The sequence below is a fragment of the Grammomys surdaster genome, unplaced genomic scaffold (genome assembly GCF_004785775.1).
Source record: "Grammomys surdaster isolate TR1022 unplaced genomic scaffold, NIH_TR_1.0 242, whole genome shotgun sequence".
In the NCBI taxonomy this organism is placed as follows: domain Eukaryota; kingdom Metazoa; phylum Chordata; class Mammalia; order Rodentia; family Muridae; genus Grammomys; species Grammomys surdaster.
In genome coordinates, this window is record NW_021604687.1 from 5,048,747 (window position 1) to 5,066,125 (window position 17,379).

General features: G+C 41.0%; 1 protein-coding gene across 2 annotated transcripts in view; it reads left to right on the forward strand.

The window, feature by feature from the left end:
• Positions 1 to 5,638: 5,638 nt before the first annotated feature.
• Positions 5,639 to 17,379, forward strand: part of Klhl7 (kelch like family member 7) — a 54,141-nt gene continuing 42,400 nt past the window's right edge. The window contains exon 1 of one of the 2 annotated variants that reach the window (XM_028774726.1): positions 5,639 to 5,846. In XM_028774726.1, the coding sequence (XP_028630559.1) occupies positions 5,727 to 5,846 (120 nt within the window). In that variant the 5' untranslated portion in view covers positions 5,639 to 5,726. Of the gene's footprint in view, positions 5,847 to 6,072; positions 6,166 to 17,379 lie in introns of those variants that run through there. The other variant, XM_028774727.1, reaches the window with a different exon arrangement.

The window sequence follows — 17,379 nt, forward strand, 5'->3', positions numbered from 1 at the left end:
CATACAAACCAAAAAAGAAAAAGCTTCAAGAGAAAACAAACCAAGACAAATAGATACCACACAAAGGAAAACCACAGGTACCAGTAAACACACAGAAAGATGTTCAACCTCATTAAGGCTTTGAAAGTAATACTAAAAAGAAAAATCTGCTTATTCATATTGATAATTTCTTAATGTCCATTCGTTCCATTGGCAATATAGTTTTGAAAAACAAAACAAAAAGAAAACCACCATTTAAAAAATTAATCATGGGCTGGAACTTCTTTTCCAGAGTACCAGAGTTTGATTCCTGGAATTCACATGACAGATCACTGATCTTCATAATTCTAGTTCAGGCCATAGTTCTTTGGGCTTTTATAGACAACAAGTACACAAGTAGCACAGGCAAAACACACATACACATAAAATAAAATTAAAAAATAAAACTTTTTTTTCAAAAAAAAGTTTAACTCCACCACATATGATTCTAGCAATTAAGAAGTTACACAGGAGGGTTTCAAGTTTGAGGTGAGCCTGGGCTACATAATAAAACCCTATTACAAAATAAATACATAAATAAAACAAGCAAAAAAAAAACACCAGCAACAATTTAATTTACTGTTAACTACTATGTCTCCAAGTGTTTTATTTAATTAGCTTAAATGTGTTAGTTAAAGCCAAATACTAAGCTGTTCAAATGAAGAAGTGTCATGTCTCATATATGCAAAAGCCAACATGGACTCATGTTTAACAATTTAATTGAAGTATAATGGGCATACAATGAACTACATATACTTGAGATATGTCATTTGATGATTTTTGCCATGGCTTGGCAAAACCATCATTATAGTTAAGATAATGAATATCCATAATTCGAAATTCTTCCCTATCCTCCTTCTCAGCCCTTCTTCCCTGTCCATCATGTTTACAGCCTATGTCACAATATTCCAGTGATTTGTTTTCTTGTCATTAAAGATGAGTTTGCATTGTTCAAACCTTTATTTCAGTAGAATTATGTTTTGGGTACTGGTTTTGTCTGTACCTTAAGTATTCATAGCTAATTCCTTTCTATTTACTTCAAGGTACAAGTTGATTATCCCTTGTCTGAAAGGCTTGGGACTTGAAACATTTCAGATTTGGAAATATCTATGGTATACTCATGTGTGTATGTGTACAGGGTATAGGACCCAAAGTTAATTTATATTTTGTTTACCTTGTACACATAGCCTGAAGGCAATTTTATACCATCTTTTAGATATTTTAACATCTAAGTATTTAAAAACTTCTCTCTCTCTCTCTCTCTCTCACACACACACACACACACACACACACACACACAGAGAGAGAGAGAGAGAGAGAGAGAGAGAGAGAGAGAGAGAGAGAGAGAGAGACTGACTTCAAGGTATTTTATGTGTGAAAAGAGAATTCTTTTTCACCCAACTTGGGCCAGAGAAACCAAAAGTTTGGACACTCCTAATACAGATCTTATGCTAATAGAGACCTTATGGTATCATGTTAGTATTCAAAGAGTATTTTGCAGCTGTTTGAGTTTCAGATTTCCAGATTGAGACTATTCTACCTGCCTTCCAGTGTATGGATATATCATTTTTCTCAAACTCTTCACCTGGTAAACAATGAATTGCTTTCAATTTTAGGCTATTTTAAATAAGTTTGATGAGTTTTGTCTTCATTAGCACATATGTCTTCATTTCCTTGGGGTAAGCATCTAGAAGTAGAATGGTCAGATCATACAGCAGGCCAACAGTCAGCTTTAATCAGTGGACAATCTGTTTTCCAAGGTCCACATTTGTTTCACATCCTTGTTGCAGTGTACACATTGGGTTCTTCCACAACTTCACCAACACCTGATGTGGTCTCTCTTTCAAAGATAGGATTATTTGAGGGATATGAAGTGGTATCTTACTATGCTTTATTTTTTTATTTATCTGATGGCAGGCAAATATGTATTTGTATATACATATATATTTCTAAATATAACCTGTTGAGCCCACATAATGTTACTTGTATGCATGTTTTCAGGGCTGACCATTTGACACTGGACAAAACATTGGTATGCTCTTCTCTAGGGAGGACCACCTTTCCCACCCCCTAGGTTGCCTGGAGTTCTTCGTGTAGGATTAAGGTCCTTGGGCATGTTCATTGGTGTCACTCCTGTTCAGCTCATATTTGGATGAGACTAGATAGATAGAGCTTCTAATGTTTCTTGGAGATTCCATCTCACAGAAAAGCCCTTGATTCTCTAGCTTGTCTAATTTTCAACCCCTTCTTCAATAATATTCTCTGGGCCTTAGGTGCAGGAATGTTTTGTAGATGAATCCATTTGGACTCGATACATATTACAACTCTGAAGATGCGGATACATATCCACAGCTCTGCAGATTGATTGGTTGTGGTTTTCTGTAGTGGTTTTCCTTTGTTGCAAAGAGAAGTTTCGTTGATGAGGGTTAAGACTTATCTGTGGATAAGGACAAAGGCTTATAGATTGTTAGGGATTTTAGTAAAGTAGTGGTTTAGTAAAGTAGTGGTTGTAGACTCTCCTCCAGTTACTATGATTCCACTAGCGCTTATTATTAGGTATAGGTAGGTATTCAGTACCAAGCTTGGCATCCCTCTTTTTAGTCTTACATTCAATTAGAGAGCAGCTGTTTACTACCAAGGACTGTATGCCACTACAGCACCCATAGGACTGTTGTGCCATACTGCTCATTGACATAGTTCAGAGATATCAAAGCTCAGTAGCCTGTTGGTTTCCTCCCTCTTTTGCAAGCTTGCATGATGCCTTCTGTTTCCATGAATGCTAGTCCTTGGGGAGAGGATATTCAGGTTAGTCCCAGCTTGGGGACCTCTGTGCCCTGTATTTGAAATACATGTTGTCTTCAGCAATAAGGACTTACCTTACACCTTGGAGGGGAGGGAGTAACTAAGAGCACCAGCAATGGGCTGTTTGGGAGTCAGGCCTGGCCAACAACTCAAAAGAGAATGCCACTTACTTTTATGAAATGTCTTGCTGAGCGGGTTATTTGTGCAAAGCAAGCTGTAAACTGTGTCAACTGGAGACAAACCTTGAAATGGACATTTTTGGGCCAGCTACTAGGCAGGTCCAATCTTGAAAGTCCAGAAACTGGCTTTGGTAGGGCTTGGGGAGCAGGCCCTTATTCTGCCCTGCTTCTCCAGCAGCCTTCTTCTAGGCTGCTGGTGGATTGCCACCACAGTTGTCAGGTTACTGATTTCCGGGTAATCTGGGGACAAAGGGATTATTGAAAGTTGAAATGTCACGTTTCATTGTTCTTAGAGAGATTAAACTGAACTATTTTTATTGAATAAATACTCCCTGGTGGCTATAAGCCTTCAGTTAATTTTTTAGCATTCCAAAAAAGTTAATTTTGACAATTTCCCAATGTTCTTGTTGATATCATAGACGGAGGTGTTTGCGGAGGCCTTGTTCTGCCATTCTGAAAGTTGAGCTCATCCTTATGATTCAGGTGCTATGCTTTAAAATATAAGCATGACAACTTTATTTTCTCCATGCTTGACTATAGTGCCAAATTTCTGCCTTGTAGTTTCTACACAGCTGATGATTTGAGGAATTTACCATAGAACAGCTTCCAAACTTGTTTCAGACTTCCTCCAGTGAGTCCTGCAAGGCATTGTGGTAATATCTCTGGTCCCACACCTTTGGATTACAAAATAGGTGGGCAGTTGGCATAAGGATAGTCCCAGTGAGATTCCTACATGTGAAGGGCTGAGAAGAGCTTATTATGTGGACCTCAGTGCGATCTCCAAATAGATAGTACACTAGGCAACAACAAAATGTATTTTCAACTTTATTGGTCCTTCACTTCCCAAAATACCTATGGCTACTTCAACTCACCTGAAAGTAAGAAGCATGTTAGAGAGGAAATTGGTGGAATGAGACAATGTTCAAACCATTATAATTAATATTTTATTAGTTTTACAAAACCAAGTGATAATGTGAACACATTACTAGCAACCTTGCAAATAGATTTTCTCAAGCTAGAGACACCGACCGGTGTTTGAGCTCGGTTAACCTCAGTAAACTTCATACACTGGCAAATGTCTCCTCTGAGTCTCCTAGGGTTTCAGCTTTGCTTTGATTGCCTAACTTCAGTCTCTACAGATTACCTTTCTGTGATTATTTATATAAATGGTCCAGACCATGAGTGGCTCAGCCTCTTGTACCCACTCCTAGATGAATTGCAAAACAGCAAAATACCAAGATCCCTCTATTCAAGGTCCAGAGAACACTTGATGTCATATACCAAGGTTTACTAGCTGGCATTTTTTGGGGAGGAGGAGGTTCAGCCTTGATCCAACAGCTGAGGCAGTTAGAGGTCAAGCTCCACAGATTAACAGATTAAGTACAGCTTTAGCAAGCCACACCATAAGTGGATACAGGAGTGGGTAATTTAAATTTAAAAGCTATTTTAAATGTAAAAAATGTTGAAAGGGGAGCATAATATATATGTTTATATGTATATAAAAGAAGTCTAAAACCTCCACAAGGATTTTCCCATCGTGCTGTGGTCCACCAACCTGATGCTTCCACAAGTGTGTTTTTTAAACTTTCCTGTTTTTCAGCGACTATAAATATTTATCTAATCTATTTTATAAAGAAACATATTGTCCAGGATACGTTGAATCCGTTTTTAGGCCATTGCTGTTCTTATGCGGCTTAGAATAATTAATTTTCTTTTAAGCAGTTATTGTTTTAGATCAACAGCAGTCTAGATCATTTTACATAAACTTCTCTGTCTAGTTCTTCATACATCTAGGTAGAAAATTGAGGCTATGTAGAAAGTTTTCATTATTAGAAATAACCTTCAGACAGTCCTATCTATTCCTAAACAGCAAAAAAAAAAAAAAAAAAAAAAAAAAACCCTCTAGTTATGAAACATGTCTCTGTGAGTTCTAGGATTGAGCTCTGTGTTCCAGTAGGACTCCCTGGGAAGCCTCACTGAAGCCGGCTGGAACTGATACCTGATCTCTAGGTTATTTTTTGTTTGTTTTTCCTGACAGGGTTTCTCTCAGAAGTCCACCTCCCTCTGCTTCCACCACCACCACCACCCATCTGATCTGTTTTAATGAGTTAGAAAGCCTGCTAAACAGGTAGCCATGTCACGCTAAGGAGAAATCGATAGGACAATGGTTTTGCTTTCTGAATCCCAAACAATTCTTGTGTTCGTCCTAAATAACCTTTTGCCTTGCAGTACGCAATTTTCACGTAACAGTTACTGAGCGCCTACAAAGAGCCCCAGTCTGACGAGGCAGTAAAGGACTGACCCTGTTTTCAGGGAGCTTACGCCACGGGGAGACGTTTTAATTTGTTCTATCATACAGTTATCCAGAACAGATCATCATCAAGAAATCTAAACCTAGGAACGCGGCCTTTCGAAGACTGAGCTTGGGTCTGGCCTGGGTACCAACTGCTAATGCCGACGCACCGCGCGACGCAGCGGGTTGCTAGGACGTCGCGTGGCTGTGACGCACTGCCCCGCCCCCCCACTCCTCAAAGCATCCACCCTCCTCGCCGGGACCAGTGCGCATGCTTGGGGCTCCCTTGGCTTGCAACCGTGGCCAAGTTGGCTTCGTCTAGTCCTCCCTCGGCGCTCCCGCAGTTCCCCGCGCTCCGCCACCAAAGCCGTGCTCCCGACTGCGGCGTGTGGCGGGTAAACCGTCGCCGCGAACCCGCGGAGCGCAAAGAGAGGATGGCCACCTCCGGCGTGGAGAAGAGTAGCAAGAAGAAAACCGAGAAGAAACTTGCGGCTCGCGAAGAAGCCAAGCTGCTGGCAGGGTTCATGGGCGTCATGAACAACATGAGGAAACAGGTGCGGGCGGTGCGCTGCAGGGCGGAGGGTAGGGCCACGGCGGAGGCTGGCGGCGAGGCCCAGCGCCTTGGCTGCCGGCCTGCTCCGCCACGGGGCTTCCGAGGCCCGCTCGGCGGGGACTCCTGGGGCGGGCGGGGGGGGCCTCCGGGTCGGTTGTGTAACTGGTCTCCTCCAGTTCTCGGTGAGGCCTGGAGCCTTCCGTTACGGAGCGGTGTCATCTGGAGCTCTCGGAGGGAGGCTTCCCACCGCCCTGTCTCCCAAGTGGCACTAATTGACAAATCATCCCATACCTGCTCATTTAGGGCGACACCAGTCACCGGTAAATAACCGTTTTCTAAGGGCCCTGGCGTCGCTGTTACCTAGAGGGTCTCTTTGTGCTGTCTTTGATTTTGCTGTGTATTCGAGAAACCGCAGCATTTTGTTGAAAGGTGGGTTATGAAAGGCACGGTTTAAGGATGGAGACCGTAGATAGGTGTTTTAATTGGCTAGATTATAGCCTCCGATAGACCGGTAAGTGGGGGGAGGGGGTGTGGGGGGGACGCCGCTTGGTTGGTTCCGTGAGCTTTACTTGGTAGAGAGCACATTATGGATTCTGGGGGTGTTTGTCAGTTTGTTGACTCCCGATTCCGTTTTTCAAGAGGGAAAGCACTGCATAAAGCTTGACTGATTGAAAAACCTAATTCGCCTTTCTCGTGCTTTTGCTGTGAGTATGGACAGCAGAAGAATGTTAAGATTTATTTCGGAAGATACCAATTCCTGATTTCTTCAAGCAAACACTGGTCGCAGCAGTCTTCTCTTTGTTCACAAGCTCTGATTGCAGTGAATACTATGTCCTCGATGCCTAGATCTTTCCTGGCTTTTATGCTGAAATAGCTGTGAATGCTGGCTGCTGCTTTATTAAAATGTATCTCTTTTTTCTATTCGTGTTTTTTTGTGTAACCTTTTTGAGATCTACAGAATTGATGATTTGGGTTTGCAGGTGTCTTTGATGTATACTTGGAGGGGTAATTAAATCGAGCTCACTGGTGCTTAAATTTGTTTAAACTCATTCTGGTATCTTCCACTACCCCAAACCTTGACATCTGTGGACTAGAGCTTTGTAAAGCATTACCTCATTCCTTAAATAGATAGGCTGCAACAAAGTCACAGCATCAGGTGTTACAAGGAGAAGATAGTCTGAACCTGCATGCTTAGTTTTTTTATTTTAAAATTAATTCATATTTCTTAGACCTAGCTTTAGAATATTGTGACATCTTTTTTGTTGTTAAAATAGAAATACAGTTATGAGAGTTACTGAAAAAGCAAGGTTATGCTACTGAATACAAAGGAATATGGATACTTGCTGAGCACTGGGGGATCTGACCCTTCTACTGTGGCTAATTTAATCTGATTTATGTTTTTTCGTCATTGACTTGGGTGTATTTCGGACTCCTGTAGCATTTTTATCAAATTTGTGGATTTCAGCATTTTAAAAAGATGCATAGTACCATTTTGTATTGATTTATATTGTTTAGTTTTGTTGAGCTATTACAGATTCCTATTGCATTTAATCACCTTAATGGATTCCTATATCTCTGTCTTATGGCTTTATTGCCAAGTTCTGCTGCTTGCTGGGGCTGGAACACGGACCCCTTATTCAAAACATTTTCACCATGGTTTCCTTTATTGCTTAAACCTTGTCTGTCCTGGAATTTGGGCTATAGATCAGGATGGCCTTGAACTCGGAGATCTGCCTGCCTCAGCCTTCTGAGTGCTAGAATTAAAGGTTTGTACCATTATGCCTGGCCCTAAACTTTTCACAAGTTGAAAGTTTAGTTGAATGGAGTCTTGCCCTGAAGTCACTACTCCCTATATTACATTTAGAATCAGGCTTTTTAAACTTTTCATCTCCTTGAGCACAAGGACCTTTACACTTCCTGTTACCCCTTTTCTCCTCAAACTGTACATTTTGTATGTTTTCCTTGCTCATCTTCCTTTTTATTATAGATCTGAATAAAATTGGTCTCTGATAACCACACAGTTAATAGTAGGCCATTCACCCCACCACCACCCCATTAACCTACTGTTTTCCATGCTCCGACTAGTATGGCTCATTAAGACCTTAAAGGATTCATCTGCTTTCCTAATCCAATCTCACAAAGAGTGGCCAAGGCAACTCTTATAAAGGAAAACAACTGGGGCTGGCTTTTGGATTCAGAGATTTAGTCCATCGTCGTCATGGTGGGAAGTATAGCAGCATGCAGGCTGACTTGGTGTTGAAGGAGGTGGCTGAGAATTTTGCATCAGGCCGGTGGCAGAAAAAGAAACTGGGCCTGGCTTGAGCATTTGAAACTTCTAAGCCCACTCCCAATGACATACTTCCTCCAGGAATGCCACACCTCCTAATAGTGCCACCCCCTATGGGCCTATGGGGGCCATTTTCATTCAAATCACATTTTTAAAAAAGATGTATAGTTCCACTTTGTAGTTGATATTTGTTCGTATAGTGTTGCTCATGACACAGAGAAGACACACTAAGAATGACTGACAACGGCTGTTGATGGGGATAGGTTGAAGCCAAGAAAAGGCTTAAGTTTTAGAAGTGTTCTTGTTCTTTGGTAAATTCTTTGTATTTCAAATTTGTGTTACATTTTGTTTCATTTTAAACCAGATTGCATTGCAGATGAAGGTAATGAATGCTAGGATGACAAGGGCCCTCTGCATCATATACCCTAAAACATTCTTTTAAAAAGATTTCAGAACAGGCTGAGATTAGCATACCCCAATTCCAGTCCCTACCCTACCTGCTAATTTGTTGTGGTTTTTAGGTAGCACAATTTAGATCATTTCTTTCATGTACTGCTATGAGGTCATTATCTTGTTGCTATAACAAAATAACCAAAGACTAGTAATTATGAAGAAAACAGAATTTAGTTTCAGATTTTGGGGTTCAAGACATTACCAATATCTGTTCAACATCTGATGGGGGCCATCAGATGATATAGTGCACCATGAAAATCAGAAAGGACTTTGTGTCGAAACAAGGCGTGCTTCTTAGAGAACAACTGAGACTGGGGCGGAAGTGACAGGCATTCTTATAAAAATTCACTCATATAACGAAGCTACTCATTTGTTTTTAAAGAGTTTGTTTAAAGAGTTGTAGATAGTACACATGACTGCAGGTGCCTTCAGGGGTATCACATCCCCTGGACCTGAAATTACAGGCATTTGTGAAATATTCAACATGATGCTAAAACCAAACTCAGGTCCTCTGCAAGAACAGTGTGAGCTCTTAACCACTGAGCCATCTCTCCAGCCCCTAAGTCACTCTCACGGGAACTATATTGTGTTTCTGAGGATAGATCCCTTAATACCTAGTTACTTCTGAAAGGGCCCACCTGTGTCCCATTGTTTAATCCCAGTGTATGTAAATTTCAACACTAGCTTTGGTATAGACAAACTCTAGAAGTAGCAGTCTGCGGAATCAGCAGCCTTAGCTTTTTGAGTTTTGTGCTTTTTCCTTCAACATCCTGGTCATTTCTGACTTTTTGTTTTTAAAGTGAACTTTCTGATAAAGTGTAAGTTTTACAAATCTGAAGCTCAGTAATTATAAAGTGAATACATTCCTAATAATAAAACTAAAATGTGACCAGTGCAGAAAAGGTTTCTTGTGCCTTCTCAATTACTTTCCCCCATGATAATTACCATTACCTTATGAACTTATTTTTATAAATAAACATAGAATCATGCAGTGTATACTTGGGTTTATTTTGTTTCCAGTTTTTCTTTTATACCTCACTGAAGGTTAAATCCAGGGCCTTGTACATTCTGAGCAAGCACTATATCACACTGAGGTATGCCCTGACTTCATGTTCAGTTTCTTTTTTTGTTTGTTTGTTTGTTTGTTTTTGTTTTTTTGTTTGTTTTTTTTTCGAGACAGGGTTTCTCTGTATAGCCCTGATAGTCCTGGAACTCACTCTGTAGACCAGGCTGGCCTCGAACTCAGAAATCCGCCTGCCCCTGCCTCCTAAGTGCTGGGATTAAGGTTCAGTTTCTTAAAACCAATATCAGTGTGCTTTATTATCTGTGTTTTAGTATGTAGTACTAAGTAGCTCATTCCTTATGGAATATGCTATTTCTTCATTATACAAATATATCATGATTTATCCAGTGTATTAGTTATGAAATGAGACTCAAAGGAAAAAAAAAGGAAAAGGGAAAAAGTTCTAAACTGAAAGAACATGAAGTTGGGGAGGTAGGGAGAATCAGGATTAGGGTTAGGAGTTAGCGGGAATAGCATCAAACAGCACATACAAAATTCTCAAAGAATAAGTAAAAACATTTTAAAAGAATACGTTTTTTATGTGTTATGGTGTGTATGTTTATGCTTTTATTGGCAAATGCCAAGGAGGGAAATTACTGAGCTATTACAGAGAGGATACCACATTCAATTTTAACACACAGCTCTCAAGTTTTCCAACATAATTATCCCAAATGCATACTTCTGACAGCTTGGTATTGATGGAGTTTGTTACTTCAACTCTTCTAATGAGTGAACAGTGGCATATTATTTAATTAGATTGCCATTTGATTCCCTAGCCTTTTGTTTTGGTTAATTTCATTAACTAATATAATGAGAAGGATCTACAAGGCTGGATCATAATCACTGTTACTCATATATAGTTAATGTACCTTTTTATGTTAATAATGTCTATGTGTTTTTTAATATATTGAGGGGCATGTCTTTAGAGTATCATTATAATTTGCATTTTCACTATGAAATGAGTTCAAATATAATTACCGTTTAAAACCTTACGTTAAACCTCTTATTGGGAGTTCTGTGAGAGAAACACAAAGCCTATTTGAGAATTAAATAGGCTTGCTAGCTAAAATGGTAAACATTTTTGCTCAGATGGAAGGGTATCCTGGGACTTGGAAGCCCAGAAACCACGTAGCTCTGAGGTGGGACAGTCTCCCAATGGAAGGGGATCGTGAGACACAGGAGCCTAGGAACCACATAGCTATTGAGAGGAAGCCTCAGCAGAGATCTTGCAGCTCCCAGGAGAGAATATTCCCAGCTGAGTTGAGGAGCCCTGACCCTACTTTTGTGTTGCAGCCCCTGGGAAGAGTATCTCCAGCAGGGCTGAGGAGCCTCAGCCCCACTCCACTTCTGCCATCCTTCCCTTTTCTTCATTGCTCCTTGGCTTCTTCCAGTGAGACAGTTTCCATGAGGCAGCAAGTCTCATAAAAGACATTTATTGGAGTGTGGCAGTATATTTGATCACATTGTGAACCCCAAGATTATGAACTGGAAAAACCATGTTATTGCATGTCTCAGTCCCAGGACACACTTTTAACCCAGAAGCTTTCTGTTTATTGTAAACAAGCACTTGTGTGGCTCCGCCATAGCACATACCTTTAATCCAAGAGTAAAATTAGCCCTAGGTCAAGGTCAAGAGGCAGAGCAAGCAACCAGCTGCGAGAGAGTGAACATAAGTAAACAGAAAGGAGGGACATTGAGTCAAGTGGTATTTAAGACAGTGGAGGAGAGAAAGTCTTTTCCTTCTGGGACATCGGTTGAATAGGAAGGTCAACTGGGTACTTTCTCTGCTTCTCTGAGCTAGCAGGCTTTCACCACCGCATCTGGCTCTTGAGTCTTCATTTGGTAAAATCTAACAACTAGAATTTAGTTCTTCAAAATAACAGTGGAGGGTCTGGAACGAATCCAGGAATGGCTGCCCTCTGCTCCCAGGAGGGACAGCAGGGAACTGAACAAAGGGCAGGGCTTATATAAGATTTCATAGGAGGTGGGGCTTTTCAGGCAGAGATTTCCAGATTGAAGATTGGTGGGATTTCAAGTCTTGAATTTAGGGAACTCAGGGATTGGTGGCTGTTTTCACCCCTTTTCCCTGCATTGGGCACATGGATTAGGATGGGAAGTCCTGGCTGCAGGTGACTTTGGCTGAGCCACCATTATCTGTGGAGCTGCTTGGGGAGGCTGGAAAGGAAGTGATGCCACTGTGGATAGCTCCTGTGGGACAGCTCCTGCAGTGATATTTTATGAAGGCTGTATGCTGAGGCAGGAAAGACAGCTTCTGAGGGACAGCTCCGCTGAGACAGGAAAAGAGATTCGCTACCGTGGACAGCCTCCTGTAACAGCTATAGGCTGCAGGTGTTGGAGCGTCTTTACTACTTTGACAGGAACTATCATTCCAATAGCTCCTGTGAGACTTCTTACTGCAGCTGTGTGGTAGGCTGGAATGGAAAGGAGGGGCCAGCGCTAATTTGACTGCTTCTGAGACTCACTGCTCAGGGATTACAAAAATGACTATGATTCTGGAGTTTGCTGTTTGAGCATTGTGTTGTGTTTTGTAAAGATCTTTTTAATTTTATTTTTTTACATGAGCACATTTTATTTTAATCAAATCAATTCTTCACTCTCCCCTTCAGCTCCTGATTCTCTTGTGTCCCCTTCCCCATATCAGCTTCCCACCATCATATCTAATCAGTGTTGTCATGCATCTTGCTGTAGGGCTATCCAGTGAAGCATGGTTAACTAAATCAGGGTCCCTACCCCTGAAAAAACCTGACTATCCCCCAGCATCCATGTAGCATCTCTTAGGAGTGCAGCTTTGTGTAACATCTGTAGTTGTTGAGAGTTCATGAATGCAACTGCCTGTTGTGTTCAGAGGACATTGTGTGGATGGGTGGATGGGTGTGTGAGGTTCCATTTGGGGATGAGTACTCCACAGTGACTTAATCTCTACACTTTGATCGTTTCGGTCTTCTGTATTAACTTCCCATCCACTGCCAAAAGAAGCTTCTCTGAGAAGGGGTAAGCTCTGGACTAGAGTATGGGCTAGAGATAAGTATTTAGGAGGAAGTTAGATACTACATCAGTTTAACAAAAGGATAATAGTAGATTTTTTTCTAGCAACAGGTTCTTGGCCAAATTTACAGTATAGGTCAACAGTTGACTGTTGTTGAAGCAAGTCTTAATTAAGTCTTAAATACCCTGATAAAAGCAATTTGAAGAAGAGGTTTACTTTTAAGCCTATGGTTCCAGAGAAATGGAGTCCATTGTGGTAGGAAAGGCATGCCTACAGAAAGAAAGCATGGTCAATTATAGTCTCAGCTACACGAAGGAAGGAGAGAAGGAGGAAAGAAGAACAGGAAGCTGGCGTAGACTGTACCTCTTGTATATAAAGAGGCATCTCCTGTTTTGGGGAGTTATTTGAAGATCTGTTCTATATCTGTGATCTGGAGTTGTTCTCATTTGTCTGTGCCCATGATTCATAGATTTAATATTTCATGATGTCCCAAAGTCTCTTCATATTTATTTCTTGAGGGATTTGATGTTGTTTTATTTGTTTTCTTAAAGATTTATTTTATATGTATACAGCATTCTGCTTGCATGTATGCCTGCAGGCCAGAAGAGGGCACCAGATCTCATTACAGAATGTTGTGAGACACTGTGTGGTTGCTGGGAATGGAACTCAGGACCTCTGGAAGAGCAGACAATGCTCTTAACCTCTGAGCCATCTCTCCAGCACATTTTTTGTTTTGCTTTGGTTTTTACTTAATTATTTTCTTTAGTTCAGTGGGCAATAATCTACCTTGTCTTCATGTCCAGGTAATCTATCATCTATGTGAGCTACGTTTTTGAATGGCTTTCCACTGAATTTTCTAACAATCTGTTTTCCATTTTTTTTCTTTTTTTTTTCTTTTTTTTCTCCCATTTTTAACCTCAGCCTTGGTTTTCTTCAGTATTTCAGATTATTTGTTGAATTCACTTTTTATATCTCAACTATATTTATCCCAATATATTTATATTTATATATTATATATGTTTAGATCTCAATTAAATTTATATCATTATTTCAGTCTGTTGTTTGTTTTGATTCAGGCTAAATGAGAAGTTTATTCCTGTCCTCTTTAATTAAGTTCACTCAATTGATTGTTTCTCCTGTTATATTCTTAGACATTGTTTATAATTGTTCTTTTCAGTTCTGTCTTGAGATTCTGGGTTATTCTCTTTGCGGAATATTACTGTAGAATTGATGATATTGGTGCACTGAGACTTGGGCATCTAGAGTTAGGTTGTTGATTATATGTTTGATACTTTTAGTCCAGTTGTATTGAGTGGGAGTTATTTCTGTTCCATATTGGCAGGTTTCAGATTAGGAAGTACAAAGCTGCTCACCACCCTAAGATCTTGGTGTTGATTTGTAAGTGGGGAGGGTTGGGTGTTTCTGACTCCCTGGCTATTGAGAGGTCATTGAGGACAAAGTGACTGTGTACGTGCTTAGGTGAGATCTCTGGATGGATGTCAGGAAGGGGGACTAAGATGTACTAACACTAATGGTCATGTGATTAGTTGCTTGGGGAAGGTACTGGTGCAGGTTACATGGGTGGGGGTGGGCAAAACAAGAGGGACTTACTGCCAGCACCATGGGTGAGGCTTGATGCTGTGACTGAGTGAAGTCCCTGAACAACATACCACAAAAGCTTCAAAGTGGTGGCAGGCCCCTCCTTCCTGCCCCAGCCTATGCCACAGCAGTAAAATGTCCCACAGGAGCTGTCCAAAATGGCAGCTCAGTCCTCGCAGGAGCTGTAGGCGCTGTCCATGGTGGCGCATTGCCTTTCCTGCCTCAGCCTCCTGCCAGTATGAGTAGCTGTCCACTGCAGCGACATCTTTTCTGCTTCAGCTTTCGTGAAACACCACTACAGGAATGGTCCACAGTGACAGCTCTCCAGCCTTCCCATCAGCCCCCAGTTGCCCCACTAGAGAGTTGTGCCTCTGTAAAAGCTAGCTGTAGCCAGGAAGGACTTCCCATCATGACCAAGGCCTGATGCAGGGAAAAGGGGGTGAAAAAAATCCTTGAGCAGAAAACCCCACCAATCCCTGAGCTTCCCAAATGAGCTTCCCAAAAAACCCCACCAATCCCTGAGCAGGAACCCTACCAATCCCTGAGCTACCCCAAGCTCACAATTTGAAATCCCACCAATCTTCACTTTGGAAATCTCTGCCCTGAGAGGCTCCACCCCTCAGAAATCCTATATAAGCACCGCCCCGGTCCAGTTTCCTGCTGTCAACTCCCAAGAGTAGAGGGCAGCCATCCCTGGAATCATCCCTCCACACCCTGGACCCTCCAATGAATCTCTTTCATGAGATTTTCTGCCTGGTGTGACTCTTTTATTGGAAGAAGCCAAGAAGAAAAGCAATGAAGAGAAGAAGGAAAGAGAAGGAGCGGGGGTGAGGCTCCTGAGTTCCTCAGCTCACCCTCCCCTGGGAGCTGCAACATCTCTGCTGAGGAGGCTTCCTCTCAGAGCTGTGTGGTTCCTGAGCTTCTGTGTCTCAGGATGCCCTTCCACTGGGAAACTGTCCCACCTCAGAGCTGTGTGGTTCTTGGTCCACCTTGTCTCAGGATACCCTTACATCCTAGCAGAAACACCTACACTGAGTCCAGGGAACAGTTCACTGGGGATGGATGGAGGATCTATGGGAACTTAATAAGTAACAGAGTCCTCTGAGGGAATTTAAAGAGAACATATTTTGATTTTCACTTTATTCAAAAGAAAAAAGGCATTTTGAATTCATTTATCATACTATAACTATGCACAATAAGAGAGGATAAGTACAAAATAAAATGTAAAACATTACTTGACAGAACAGATAATTTTTGTTTGTTTTTCAAGACAGGGTTTCTCTGTATAGCCCTGACTGTCCTGGGTGTTGATCTGTAAACCAGGGTGACCTCAAACTCAGAGATCCCCCTGCCTCGGGATTAAAGATGTGTGCCACCACTCCTGACTCAGCACAGATAATTTTCAAAGAAAAAAAATCTCAGCTTTGGCTATAACAGATTGCGTGCACCCCCAATCTGGTCTTTAGGGTGTCAGACTAAACCCAGCTCAGAGGAATTATCCCTCCAGAGGAACCATCTATCTCTTAAAGTATAAGTTTTTGTCTGTGTACACTACTTCTCTAGCATAGGATTCATTTTTTTTTCTTGTGCAAAAGAATAGAAATTTGCCAATGGATAGACTGAGTACCTAGGTTCCCTTGCATTTCTTTTCTTTGTCTGTTGTTCATTCTTCATATTTAAGGTTCAGTGGGTTTGTTTTTGTTTGTTTGTACCTTGTGTGGCTGAAGGTCCCAAGTTCTCTTGAGTGACAAAGCTTCCCTCTCTCATGGGAGAAGTTACCTACCCCTGTTTACAGCCAGTGGTTGTGCAAAGCAGATTGTGGCCTTGCATCTTCTGTAGTTCTGCTCCTCCAGACTGTTCTGCACCTTGATGTGTCTCTTCTGAGCCTATCCCATTGTGGAGTTCCTCTATCTGTAAATCTATTTCCTGAAGGAGTTTTTCCTCTTTATACTTAATTTGTAGTAGTTGGAGACTATAACAGATGCCTTTAAGGCCTGTGATTCTGTGGGATTAAGTGTCACCTTTAGAGAGTACCCCTAAAACTTTTATCTTTCCTGGATGTTTGAATTTTCCAGACTTTACGAACAAAGGAGCAGCAGACAAATTCCTACTCATTTGTAACAAAATGGACCCTGTCTCTGGTGCCTTTTCCCTCTGTAATATGTGCCCCACCCCTCATTTCAAGCAGTCCCAGCTTACTTGCTTGAGTGTTGCATTTGGTAGGTAAACCCTACATTGATAAGGTGTATACACACACACACACACACACACACATATACACACACTTTTGATTTTGGTTCCAGATGATTGGTCTGGTCATAGTTACTCCTTTTTATTTAAAATTGAGTTTTCTACATTGGAAATTATAAGAGGTCTGTGTTTAGGACTGAGGAGTTCTAGAGTCCTATTTCCATAAATTCCTAGATATATTCCACTGTAGCATATTCCACTCCTGTCTTCCCACCATTATCACCTTCAAAAGTACTTAATAATGCAGGAAAAACTTCTCCTTAGTCTTTAAAGGAAAGGTTTTAGCTCAAAGGAAAAAATTATTTAACTCTAAAAAGAATCTTATAAAATTTTGTAGATCCAGACTCTATTTCTGAGGTAAATAGTTTAGTCTTAACTGAATTCTTCTTTTTCTCAACTTTTTTTTTTTTTTTTGGTCTATAATGCTACCCTTTTAACAAATAACAGAATAGTATATGTCTTGTACTCTCTCCCCCACAGAGGATAGTTACATTAAACTGTTTCTTTCTCTTTCAGAACTGTTCGTTCTGACTTACTTTTCCCTTAAAAAATTCTCTTCTTTTAATGTAGTCTAGTTTTATGTTTTTTTCTCTCTCTTCTATTTGTATTTCTCAGATTAGATACATGTTTAAGTCTTTGATAGGATAAACTGAGGTGGGGGTGGACTCTGTCAGGTGTACCCCTGAGAAATTACACTACACAGCAGATGTAATGTAAAAGGTTTATTGATTTAGTGTAAGAAGTTGATTGCAGGAGAGGAGAACCAAAGGCCATCTAGAAAGAGACAGGGAGACACAAGAGGGGACAAGGAGAGAAGGCAGAGGTAGATAAGAGATCTGGCTTGGCTAGGTCCCTTCTGTGTGGGGCTGTGGAAA